The 13780-nt window shown below is 34.8% G+C and overlaps 1 protein-coding gene across 2 annotated transcripts; it reads right to left on the bottom strand.

Moving 5' to 3' along the window:
• Positions 1-4619: 4619 nt before the first annotated feature.
• On the bottom strand, positions 4620-12985 carry Top1 (DNA topoisomerase 1). Of its 2 annotated transcripts, none has more exons than XM_011065575.2 (12): positions 12611-12985; positions 12269-12329; positions 10728-11097; positions 10352-10644; positions 10151-10278; positions 9872-10075; positions 9614-9793; positions 9431-9525; positions 7520-8493; positions 6710-7160; positions 6222-6371; positions 4620-5480 (listed from the first exon to the last, which is right to left on the bottom strand). In XM_011065575.2, exons 1-12 carry the CDS (start codon positions 12650-12652, stop codon positions 5378-5380), a joined length of 3051 nt encoding a protein of 1016 aa, XP_011063877.2. In that variant the 5' UTR covers positions 12653-12985; the 3' UTR covers positions 4620-5377. The 2 variants fall into 2 exon arrangements, with proteins under 2 accessions (XP_011063877.2, XP_011063886.2); XM_011065584.2 differs by having other exon boundaries at positions 9614-9778.
• Between the last annotated feature and the right edge of the window lie 795 nt (positions 12986-13780).

The following is a 13780-nucleotide window of genomic DNA, read 5'->3' as shown; positions in this document are numbered from 1 at the left end:
AATAACCAAAAAATATAAAGAATGGAGGAAAGGAATTAAATTTTTTTCGAGAGTTTATATTTTATATACGCTAAACGAAAGCGTTCGTGTGCTATGTGCAGTACATAATATATATATATATATATATATATATATATATATATATCGTGAGAAGATTGTAGCCGATAGTTTTCTTGTTTGACTATTTTACTGTATAATTAGCATGAGAGTGCCTCATTCTGATAAAACATGAAATAATCGCAAAATTGTATAAGCGAGATTGTTGCCAAAGAATTCCTTTTATCGGAATTTTATCTTGCTTCTATTTTAACGGATTTAAAATTTTTTCTCCTTGTAACGTCGAAAATCGCCGGAATCCTCTTCTCGCGGTGACTGAAGCCTCGATTCAGAAATTGAAAAATTCGGTACGCTCGCCTGATGTTTATCAGACAAAAGATTAAAAAATATAGCGAATTCTCTCTCTACGATATTGTTAATATCTAAATTTTCGGCTACTCACGACTTTTTTCGCGCGTCATGAACTTTACTGCACACTGTCCAGGACACTTACGTTCGTTTTTAAGTTTTTACACAATTTAATATTTATTACGGATTTACACTCTTATTTTGAGAGATTAAACGTGTATATAAACACAATTATATATAGATAAATGTATTTATATATTAATAATTACGTTTAAATACAATTTATAATTGATACATACATTATAAATTTCTTTTAATATGTAATTATTTATATATAAAACTCATTTTTTATATACAATTGTGTATATATAATATAATTTATTTTTATCGTCTCTAACTAACTGCGCAGTAATATATAATAATACTATAATATATTATTGTACTTTGTCGTTTATAATAATAAATCAGCAAAGTCAGAAACACGCATCACGTTAATAATTGTCTTTTCTTTGCCCTCTCGGCTATAATGGAGAAGGAATATCCCGTACACGAAAACTGGATGCATAATAATAAAGTCGACTGCATCGATCTGGCACTAACTTTTTATTATTCCAATAATAATAATATATATCGAAAAAAGTGAGATAATCACTGAAACATACACATTATGTATCTCCCGCCGATCACGCGGGCTCAGAAAATTGTACTAGATATCAATTGCACTCCTACTCGAGTCTCTTCTTGTAAAAGTTAAAAATCTTAGCAGTGCTCGTCGAAGGCCCGCGCTCGCCGATTGCATTTTCTTTTTCTTTTTTTTTTCTTCCCCTTTCTCGTTACACGATTCATTTACATTGCTATTATTCGTATTGCGAGTGATTGCGAGCGGCCTATCGTATCTTTTTTTTTACTCGTGAAAACGTACATATTATCATATTATCAATACTTCGTAGTTCAGTTTAAAATCAATTTCGGCTATGATCTAACTAGAGCGTGTATACAACTGATTCTTCCCTTCGCAATTATCAATATAATGTCGTCCTGCTGTCGCTAGTTATCCAGTGTATTGCATGTGTATGAGTGAACAATGATACGTCTATTATATAATAAATAACAATTCTCGTTTAACTCGATAACTGATAACGCTACTTCTACAAAAATCAACGCGACGTGTGCAAACATAACGGGAGGATCAAAACGAGAGATTTCTTCTGATATTTTCCATTTTTTTTTATGTACTATGAGATTTATTCACGAAAAAATGATGTATTAACAGCATTAAATTTAATTGGAAATAATCTTTCTCTGGTAAAAATGCTTCACATAATTCTTCAGAATTTCTATACAAACTTTTGAATTTTTCACAATTTATATAATTTTGTAACTTCTTAAAAGTTCTTTATCTTTCAGATTTTTTAATACGAATCGGAATGCTCGAGTTTAAATATTTTATAGAATTGTTTATATATGTGAATTTCTGAAATATCCTAAAATTTCTCATTTCATAATTGCTAAAGAAAACTTAACAAAACTTTGAAGAAGCTTGAGGTTTTTTTTGGAAACCTTCACAAACTTAAAATGTGAAAAATTCTCAAAATGTTGTGGGACATTACGAGAATTTTTTTTCATTAGAGCGTTGATTTAACAATAATATAATAAATCATTAGAGGGCTGTAGGAATTTTTCTCTTAAATTGCGAAAATTTCGCTCTAAGAAAAAATATATATGTTTAACACGTAATAAACTAACTTCGAGACTTCACAACGGTCCTCTAAAGATTAATGATACAAATATTTATTTCCATTAAAAACAAGAATACGATATGTCGGATTAACAAGATTAATTTCAATTAGACCCGGTTAGCAATAAGTGCAGTGAGCCTTTTGCTCTGAGCTGTGACATTAATTCGCTTTAACAATAAGCTCCTAAACTTTCCAGCTGCGATCTGGCCAGCTCGTTTAAAGTTTAGGGATTAAGACTTAAGGTCATGCTTTTATATATGAAAAAAAAAAGAAAAAAAACGTTACAGTTTAGAGCTTGAAAGGCGAAGGCTATCTATTGTGGATCAGGTCTCAAAGCTTTAGTTAATACATCTTTCTTTTCGTGCGAGGAAAAAAAAATAAATGATGAACAGACCCGCCGATGTCGGGGACGTCTTTCTCTTTCGATGATAAGGCGTAAAAACCCGCGTCTCCGGAACGTAATCCGAAGCGTCTCGTGTATCCTCTTACGTATAAATATATGCGTATATATCTACGTGTATCTTATAATTAACTAGTAATAATTATGCATATGATTCGCGCACGTAACATAAGTAACGCGTTGCATTCTGACCGATAGATAGCCGAGCACGACTCGTTTTTCCTCTTAACCGTCGAATGCTTAAATACGTATCCTTGGCCGATAGAGAACAGGCAGCGCCTCGTCGTATGTACAAATGCAACAGAATAATAATGATTTTTTTTCTTGCGAAATAATCGCGATGGATCGAATTTGGTTTAGTTCGTCTACACTCTGAGAAAAACGGTGGTAGTAATTATAAAGGTGATAACTGTACAAGTTTTATATGTAGAATTAATATATATAGTTGAATAAATTAGTTCATAATTTATATATAGAATTAATGTACATATAAATTAATATTCAGTTAAATAAATTAATATTCATAATTGAATATTAATTAAAAAATTAATTAATATTCGTAATTAAATAAATTGCAATGATTATAAAATAATGTATTCAATTATATGTACAATAATTCTAGAACTTATATAATTCTCACTTTTATAATTGCTGCTTATCACTCTCTTTTCCTGTCCATTTTTATAAAAAAATAATCTGCAGATTAACTTCAATCTCTCGATTTAATTTATTCATCATTTTCCATTTTTAATTTATTCATCATTTTTCTTAAAATCAGATAAAAACTAAGTTAAACCGAGATTGAAGTTAATTCACATCAATAGAAATGAGCGTAGCACGAGGCGGATCCGAATTAAAGGGATGAAGATTAAAAATTAGTTATAGCGCGCGAATTACAGACAATGATACTCTTTTTACTCCGCTTCTGAAACACACGCCGTCGCACTGAGATACAATTATGTAGATCACGTTTTTCGGTATCCAAGATCTTTTTTTTTATCCGAACAGAATCTCGCAGGTCCCACAGATCTCCGTAAATTCGGCGCCAATTCCATAATTTCTACAAGGCGATTTCCACTCGCGCTTTAGCCTCGCAATGTAAAAAAATTCGCGAAGAACGAAAGCAAGGGGATAGGGGTCACGACGAATAAAATTTTTCCTAGATAAATACGTTCGTATCTTACGTATTATTTAAGCACATGCGTGAGAATGTCTCGCGATTCGATCATGAAAATGGGAAAGCTTGACGCTATGTTTTAATACTTATCGTCAAATGAGCATAAAGTATATGTGTATGTATATATACATATAATTCGTACATGTATATAATTATATACTTACATTTATTATATATATATATATATATATATATATATATATATTATATATGTGTGTGTGTGTATATATATATATATATATATATATGTATATATATATATATTTTTTTTGCATGAAATATATTGAGGAATGAGAATTTTATTTCCCATTTCTACATACTATATACATACATGTATATATGTATATATGATATACACGCGTGTATGTGTGTGCCTAGTAACCTTTCTGCTCGGCACCGAGCAAGGTTTGCGCGAAATGTGCAAATAACGTTAAGAAATTAAAGGATACATTTTGTCGTTTATTTTTATAGCCTAGAGACATCTTATAAAACATAAATCGCTAAAGCGATATAATTCACTTAAATATATATATATATTCATATATTTCGGCATTTCTTTATACTATTGAGTTTCTTGGAGGGGTGGAGGTGAGGGGATGAGAGGGGGGGGGGCGAACCACGATCCGACAAAAATTTGCTAGTTACGCTTTTTCTTTCAATTATATATCAAAAGAGGAGTGCACAATATCGAATACGTTCTACGAATACATATATGTCTTCGACATGCTGCAAAATGTAAACGTGATACTCGATGAATGACATTATCACACATTTATGAGAGAAACAAGTGCATTATGCGTGTTTATGCTCGTTAAAGGGAAATATAAAATTCATCAGCTGCCTACTTCGAGTTGGTTTCTTTCGCTTCCTTTCCCTTCTTCATCTTCCTTCTCTTCCATTTCTTTTTTTCTTGTCTAATATCGACACAATCGTAAACGATATCCGCGACTCACTCGTACGAATATGTTCTACTTATATACAATAGCATAGTTATAGTTTTCTCGAATGCCGAAATCGGCCGTCAGATTCCTTATGCTTTTCGCAAAATTCGATCCCTGTCTCTCGTATATGCCATCACAAATTTGAAATCCTTTTCTTCCAAAATTTTTTACTAGTTTCTTACGCCATAGTCAGAATGAATTTCTACCTAAACGAAATAAAAATGTTTCTCTCTCGCACAGATCACCCGCAATTCGCGCGGCAACCATCTTTTCAATTATCATTTCTATGAATTATCACTTCTGAGTGCTTTGCACGCATCAGCACGTAGACGAACAAGTTAGCGATGTAAATAGAAAGCATTTTACCCATGGCAAAACGCGTACGATCGGTCTAAGACAAGCTCGTCGAATCCGCGTACTGCATTCAATTATCACTTTAAATATACCAATCGCATTGTTTAATACGCATGCGATGCACATTATCCTATAGAAAATATGTTCCCACACTCTCACATTTCTATCGCGTAAGTGTAAAAAATTTTTCATACTGTTTACACTGTTCTTTTTTTTCGTTCTCTTTGTCTTACTTTAAGTCTCCTGGCTGCTCGTTAGAACGTAAAATTCACTAGATACATCGTCAGCGGGAGATATACTCCTTTCGTGGACCGATATGCATTGGCCTTGACGATGATAATGACGATGACGATCCGCGGGGTTAAAACACATAGTCTGGACCGGCCATGTCTATTGCCCATCGGAACTTATCCCTCTGAGTCTTGTTGTAGATCTTCTCGATCGGGACGTTATGCTTTTTGCACCTGGAGAAGACAATTTGTATGCGAAAAAGGGAAATAGTGCGTGAAACTAGTACTAATCATAATTGGTTCAACTTCTGTCCAGAATTTTCAGTTTCTCCAAGAAATACCGAATGTCCATATTTCTTCTAGCAGTAGAGAGTTTCCTTTGCTATAGAATTGGAGCGGTCCAAAGAGCACAGTAATTATAGAATAGCAACAAATATGAAAAGAGTTAAATATGCTGCAGAGCTGTTTATGAAGTGGTTGACTAAATTAAGTCTTCAGAAATTTTACAGCATTTGCAAGTCTAAGTTCAATTTGCAACACGTTTTCAAATCTCAAGTATATAAATGTACAGAAGTCAGGAATGACCGAGAGGAAATTGGCAATCTTTATTGAGTGATGATTTTGACATAAGACTTCTATTCTGCAGGTAGCATCATTGTTATATTGATATAGAAGAAGAGTATAAAGGAAGAATACTTAGAAAAAGAAACCTGAATTGAAACCAAGTAATGCATATAGTCATTTAGTAATCATTACTGAAATTCTGGATAGAAATTGAACCATCTATTTTTCAGGAAGGAATTATTTAAGATCATAGTATCGATCTTAGCAAAAAGAATATCAGCTATGGTAAATAAAATATGCAAGAACAAATATTGTGAATATGTGAAATAAAAAAAAACTAAAGAATATAAAATAATAAAATTAAAATTTATGAAAAACAAAAAATTAGATAAAAATATTAAATATACTTACCAAGCAACGGAAATTCTAGGATCAAGATAATTCAATTTGGAGGTACTCAGCGCAATCTCTTTATTCTCTTCTCGATCAGTTGCCTGAACTTCCAGCTTCGTCAATTGATCCTTAAATCTTTCTAGTTGTTTTTTCTTCTTTTCATATGTTCTATAAAAACATTAAAAACAATTAATTTACGCACGCGAGCTGCACGATATAAACATGAGCTATGTACAAAATCAGTTTTCTTAGTTAAATTAAAGAGAAAAAAAAAGTAATTTTAAATTAAACAAAGAATTTAAATTTATCAGGCATAAAATAGCCTTTATATCTAAATACTATTTAAACTAAAATTATAAAGTTTTTATGTATATGTAATGTGCAAAATTCATAATAGTTAAATTATCAAATAACTTACTTTATAAGTTTATTATTATTAATCTAAATTTCATTATCTATTATAAATTTATTTTATGTATACAAAATGTAAGTAAAAGATGACGTACACTTTTTCTTTTACTGAACCATGTTTTGCATCTCGTTTAGCGTCCTTTACTTGCTGCTCACACTCTGCTATCACTGCTTTCTTTGTGTCAATTTTTGCCTTTAGGTTCTCCATGGATTTCGCGTGTGTTTTTGGTACTGAACGCTGATGGTTACATAATATGGCAACGGCGCGATTGGCTCGATTGTACGAGAGGATCTTCTCTGCCTCTGTTTCGTTCGGATCAGTCAACTTATCGAGCTGCTGTTGCAGCGTCCACGATGCGTTGTAAGTTCTGAATACTTTAGCGGTTAAACCTTCCATCAGCTCGTTCAGATGTTTATTCATCACGGTGGTGTTGAGACGATCAAACAGATCGTCTCCAGGCGATTTATTTTCCATGAAGAGCTGCAGATTCTTAAAAACGCGCTTCTCTACTGGCACCTCATTGTAATATCGAATAGAATCTTTACCTGTGGGATTAATTAATTCTATAGAAATCATGTAATTGAATTATATTATAATATTAAGAAATTATAAAAAATACAACTACTCTTTAATCCTTTGGTTTCACTCTAAGAATATCTCAGTTTTTTTTCGATGTTTTCCAATGTTTTTTTCATTGCTTATAACGTTTTATTAACGAAGTTACATACATTTATATGATACTGTTAATGTCTAGTATTTTGATTAAAAAAATTCTTTGCAATATGTTTATTTTCATAAAAGTCATAAACAATCAAGTTGGCCGTGCTATATCGTTTCCATAGTGCAATATACCAAAGGATTAATTATAAATATATATTAAGTATAATTACAATAATTCAATTACCTAAGAAATCAAATACAACGACATATTCCTTGCCGCCCTTTTGTTCATGCAGCTTGATATGCTCCACTCGTAATGAACAACAGCCTACAGTGTCCGCCTGATCCTCATCTTTCTCATTGCCGGCTCTAAGCGCCAGCCTATCAATAAAATACAGAGCAACAGCCCGTTGTCTGATGCGCATTTCCTTACTTCTCCAGTCGTCTCGATATTCCGCGCGAATTTTGTCAATCGACTGCGCCAATTTCCGCGCTGTCTCGTACTTCTGCCAATCTTTCTCGCCCTTGAGCTTGCTGGATGGATTTAGCATCACGTACTTCACCTGGCCTTGAATGTTCTCCGTCCAGGAAGCCAGCCATGTTACATTCGGATCGTGTCGCACCTCCTTCCATTTATGACCGGCCGGTGGTTTCGGTATATTTGAATCCTTCGAACAGTTGATAAGTACATCCTCCGGCAGCACTCGCTTCTTCAATTTGCCCATCTTGGGATGCTCACCACGGCCTCTGAACAATCCAGGCGGTTCAATCTTGAAGTTACCGATCTTTTCTTTATGGCCATCAATACTGCAGAAACCATATTCTTTCTGTATCTCCTCATTCTTCTCCTTGATCTTCAATTTTTCATCCTTAGTCATGGCTTTGCGCTCCTCACTCTTTTGCAAGAAGTACGCATGCATCTCCTTGAAGTTGCATTTCGACAGATCGGTGATCTTGGCACGCTCCGATTCAGTCATCACCTCTCGCCAGTCGTGGAAAAAGTTGTTGTTGAAAGCAGGCTTTGTCGTGTAATCATGGTCGAGCATCCGCGCATAGAAGGTTGCAACCTCCTCTGTCTCCTCGCTCAGTTTCATCTCCTTGCCGTTATAATAAAACTTTATGGTAGGGGGTAAGGGTTCATAGGGTGGTGCAAATACTGGTCCTTTGTGCTCCAAGAAATACCATTTCGTTCCATCGCTTTTCTTCTCTTCCTCCCACCTGAATTTAACATTATATTATATTAAATATTAATTATAATAATTATAGAACTATATTAATTATATTCTAATTAAGTTAATACAAACACAAGTTTTTATCCTTAAATTATATTAAATGATACATGAAGAAATTATGTTAAGTCTCTAATCTTAAGACAAAGCCTGTATTATGAAAGTAGAAGAAAGTAAAAGATATCAATTCAAATTTCGATATTAGATTTGAACGATTCGAACCAACGTGATTCATAACCTCAAACATAACCTCAAAATCGATGGATCTGTTTTTGTTTTATAAATTACATAGTTGTGATGGCCTCCAAGATTAACTAAACATCTCATTGAGAAACGAATTACTATGCTTCTTACAAGGCTCATTACATCCACCTATCATTCGCATCTTTCACTTGAGAATAAATAGATTCGAGAGGAAAGTTGTAAAGAAATATAGATTACGATGCCACATGGAAATAAATGTTATATCCAATTTTTTAGAGACTTTTATCTCCGAGAGACAAACGCTCCTATTGGACACTGAATGTATTCTTATGGAAGATTCACATTTCATTCTCCAATAGGAGAACGTATTTCCTAGGGACTTACAATCATGATACTTTCATCCCTAGGAATAAGATCTACTTATTGAACGTTGAAGCAGAATGAATTCCATATTAATGTCCTTTTTTATCAAGGTTTAACACCATCTTTTTTTATTCTAAGAATTAAAAAAAGATGAAGAGTAATTTGAACTAAGATTAAAATTAATCTACATATGATAGAATTAGATTAATCTATATAATAGAAACGGATATCAGAATCAGAAAATGTAATTTAAATCATGATTAAAGTTAATCTAAAATAACAAAAAATAACTACAGTAAAAATTAAGAGAGAACTGCATTAATATGATTATTTGAGTGGAAAACTTTGAGTGTCCATACCATTTCCAAACTTCCTGCTGCTCCTCCTCTTGCTTCTTCTTCCTCGGGCTTACTTCGCCTTCTGTTTTTACCTTTGTGGTTTTCTTCTTTGGTTTCTACAAGACAAGCACAGTACAAAACATACTGTTCTACGATCTACATTTCAATTAATTTGAAAAAAGTATTAATAAAAAAATTTAGTACCGGTATATCTTCAGGCTCGGCGTCATAATCATCATCATCATCCGCGTGTTTTCGTTTTTTCTTCTTGGTCTTCTGGTTAGTAGCTTTCTTGGCTTTCTTACGCGTTGACAGCGGAACGTCGTCATCTTCGTCCGACTCGATTTTTCTCTTCACTCTTGACGATACCTTAGATTCCGATAACTGTATCAATATATTTAATGGAAAGGGCCTAAATAATCTCCGAAAATAAAAAACAAAATTGAAAAAAACAAAATTTACCAATGGTTCATCCTCTTCTCCCGAGTCATTTTCTGTTTTGATGGTCGTATTGTGGAGATCCGACAGCCTGGTGTCATTTCCATCCGTCGAATCCATACTAGCATTCTCCTTAATCGGTTCATCATCATCGTCTTCCTTAATATAAAGTGGTCGCTCACCACCGCTGTCGTCATCATCATCAAATTCTGGTTGCGTCATGGGTTCCTAAAGAAAGAAATCCATATCAGTATTTCATTTTATATTTATTCTCCAAAACGTTAACCGCAAACAAAATCTTACCTCCTTTATCTCAGGCTTGATTTCTAGATTGTAATATCCTTCACTTGAGTGATTCATCTTCACGTTCGGTTCTTCCTTTACTTTGATCTCTTCCTTATCCTTCTTCTCTTTTTCCTCGCGATGCTTGGCTGCATTTGATCACGAAAGATTAAAAGGGGAAAATAAATATTTACATAAATAAAATTAAATATTGCTACTTACATTTGTCCTTATCATGACGATGACGATCTTTGTCTTTATCATGACGATGCTTATCTTTGCTGGACAAACTTTCTCTGTGCTTGTCCTTATCTTTTTCCGAGGAACGATGCTTCTCACTCGAAGAGTGGGAAGTGGAATGTCTGTCCTTGTCCTTTTCCGACGAATGCTTCTTACTATCCTTGTCCTTCGAGATACTGCGGTCCTTATCCTTATCGCGCGAGCTAGAGTTCAAGGAACTGTGTCTATGCCTATCCTTGCTCGAGCTATCCTTGTCCTTAGAACTGCTGTGATGCCTAGCAAAAATATATCGTAATCAGATAAATATCATCGTCAAACATTATTAGATAATATTTTAAAGGACACTTTTTTATTTTACCTGTCTTTATCTTTGGAGCTCGAGCTCGATTTGTGATGATGTTCCTTGTCCCTGGTTTTGTCCTTTTCCTTATCTTTGCTGGATGAACTGCTACTCTTATGCTCTTTGTCCTTACTAGATGAACTCTTTCTATCCTTGTCTTTATTATTACTACTATCATGCTTCTCCTTGTCCTTAACAGAACTGGAGCTATGTCTATGTTTGTCCTTGTCCTTATCCCTGTGTTCGCTTTTATGATTCCTCTCCTTGTCTTTGCTCCGATCTTTATCTTTATGATCCGATTTGTGAGATCGCTCTCTGTCCTTGTCTCTGTGCTCTGATTTGTGCTCTCTTTTCTTGTCGAAACCGTTGGACATGCCATTGATATGATCTAAGAAAATTAAATGTTTAATTGAAATTTACAGTACACACATGAAATTCATCATTAATTTTAAAATAATTCTGTCTATTAAAGATTATAAGGTACATAAAGTTTAATATAATGAAACGAGATAAATGTTAATTTAATAGTACCTAACATAATAACAAAATAAGGAATAAACTTTGAATAAAATTCAAAGTTGAAAAGAATATCTCAAGTATCAAGAATATTCCGTTTAATTCAATTTATACTAATGTAAATTAACTTTAATTTCGGTTATTAATTTAAGTTATTATTGTTAAAATAAATTAAATTGAGAATAAAATTAATAAGAAAATATGAACCAATGAAAGTCCATTTCTTTCGTTTTCATGAAACAAAAAAACTCTGATTGGCTTTTTATGCTTTATACATTATGCAAAGGTCTGTATTTCAGCTTTAATTCTTAGAATTACAAGTTAAAGAATAAATTAAAATTAATCTGATATTGATGGAATTTAGATAGTCATCGTTATTTTGTTAAGAATTAGATTCTTTCTAGAATTAGATCCTATTCTAGAATTAGATTCTCTCAATCGTTGAAAACAATACATAATCAATAAAATATGCAAAATTAAGAACCACATAAAAATAAGAACAATAAAAAAATTAATAAAAATAAAAATAAAAAAATAGGCAAAAAATGACATATTTAAAAAATTAATTAGAATTAATAAACACGCATTTAATGAGATTTTTTCAAAGCGTGGATAAATTTTTCCATAAAAAATTAACAATCAAAAATTCGCGCGGTTCTTTAAATCTCCTATCGCACATGATTCATTTGTTTTGGAACTCTTTACTATTCTTTTCAAACATCGCTATCCATAACGATCTTATCCCCGATCGAAGACTCGAACTTTCTCGAAGCATCCTTGAACTATCGCTGGAAAACTCTCGAACTTTCGAGAAGATGCAAAATTCATAATTAAGTAGGTACGGGAAAGGCAACTTCCGCAGTTGCAGGATCCCTCATCCCACCTTCAAACGCTTCTTCCCTGAACGAAATGAGACACGTGTTCAATTCCCCCTTTCCCCGTGATCCTCGTGAGTCCTCCGGTCGATTTTAATTCAACTATTCGCCTCCGTTCGGTCGATGCTCACCTCGCACGCATCCGAGTAAAAGAAGTAAAGAACTCACCGCTATGATTCCCGGAGACGCCGTCGCCGCCGCCGCCGCCGCTCTCCTTAGTCTTCTTCTCCTGAAACAGACGAGCGACCGTTCATCGTGACCGGGAAGGTCAAACGCGAGCACGCGCGTGTGTTCGACGGTGTTGAAAAGCCGGGGAGCCACGAGGAGCACTCTCGCGCGCCTTGGGATTCGCCCGTCCGCCACGATAGGACTTAGTCGTAGACGCCATTTTGGGACTTAGAAAATTTTCGCATCGGGCACGATGAGAGACGACCAAGAGGCGAGAGCGCTCCCACGGGCGATTATCGCGAAAACGTGCACCTACGTGGACGCGGAATCGTGGTCGCTTACCAGATCCGCATTCATCTGCGGTGTAGCCTGCTCGAGCTCCATTTCCCCGGACGCACGGAATCTGTACACAGCGCGGGCAGCGATGGACTTGCGGCGCAAGGAGTACCGTGGTTCAGCTGCGCCGTCGACCAAGTGAGACACAAGAAGCTCCGAGAGCGAATGGCTGGGACGCGTACGCACACACAGTGGGTCTCCCAACGAGTGTGTTAGCAAATTCGCAAGAGACCGTGAGAAAAACGGGGAAGTAGAGAGAGAGAGAGAAAAGATAGAAAGAGAGAAAGATGGAGAGACGGCACACTTTACCCTAAGCCGTCCGCAACGCGCCCGTCTCGTCCCGCATCCGACGAACGACTGTACTCCGTGTGCGCGTCGCGACGCCGCGCAACCAGTCTAAGTGCCAGAAACGCGCGACCGCGCATGCGCTCGCTCGCCCCGCCCCCCTCGTACTTCGTAGCACGGTCAGACGCGATCCCGCGATCCCGATCGCCGGGCCCGAGCCGATCCGATGCGCCCCGAACCGAGCCGAGGGTGTCATTCACCGCGGCGCGAGGTCGATTGAAACCGGTACGATTCCGCAGCCGAGTTCAATACTCGATGTGCGGAGACGATTTTGCAGGGTTGTGTCGTATATTTCGAGATTATGTTTACATGGAACTTTTACGTATTGTTTACGTCAAGTTTACACGTTTCTGTTTTTTCATGTAAACGGTTTTACATGCAATGTAAAATATGAGCCCCTTAATTGACAAGTGGTATAAGTCCAAAATTAGGAAAAATATGTTTGTATAGAAGTTGAAAGTATTAGGAATGTTTGTTTTATCTATCAATTTAATTTACTTTTATTCTGTTTTTATGTTCATAAAAAATAAAAAAGCTAGAATAGTGACTTAGTCCAGTTTTTTTTACGATCACTTTATTTATGATGTAAAATTGATTTTTATTTCTTATGAACATAAAAACAAAATAAAAGTAAATTAAATTAGATGGACAAATATTCTTAATACTTTCTACTTCTATAACGAACGCATTTTTCCTAATTTTGGACTTTGCCACTTGTCAACTAAGAGGTTCATATGTAAATTATTATAAATTGGATATAATAGTATAGAGAAAGAATTAAATTTTATGATCGTTAATACACCTGACTTTAGTATATTGATAAGTTTACTA

Source organism: Acromyrmex echinatior, chromosome 17 (assembly GCF_024713525.1).
Source record: "Acromyrmex echinatior isolate Ae372 chromosome 17, ASM2471352v2, whole genome shotgun sequence".
Classification (NCBI taxonomy): domain Eukaryota; kingdom Metazoa; phylum Arthropoda; class Insecta; order Hymenoptera; family Formicidae; genus Acromyrmex; species Acromyrmex echinatior.
This window is presented reverse-complemented; position numbering and strand designations above follow the sequence as displayed.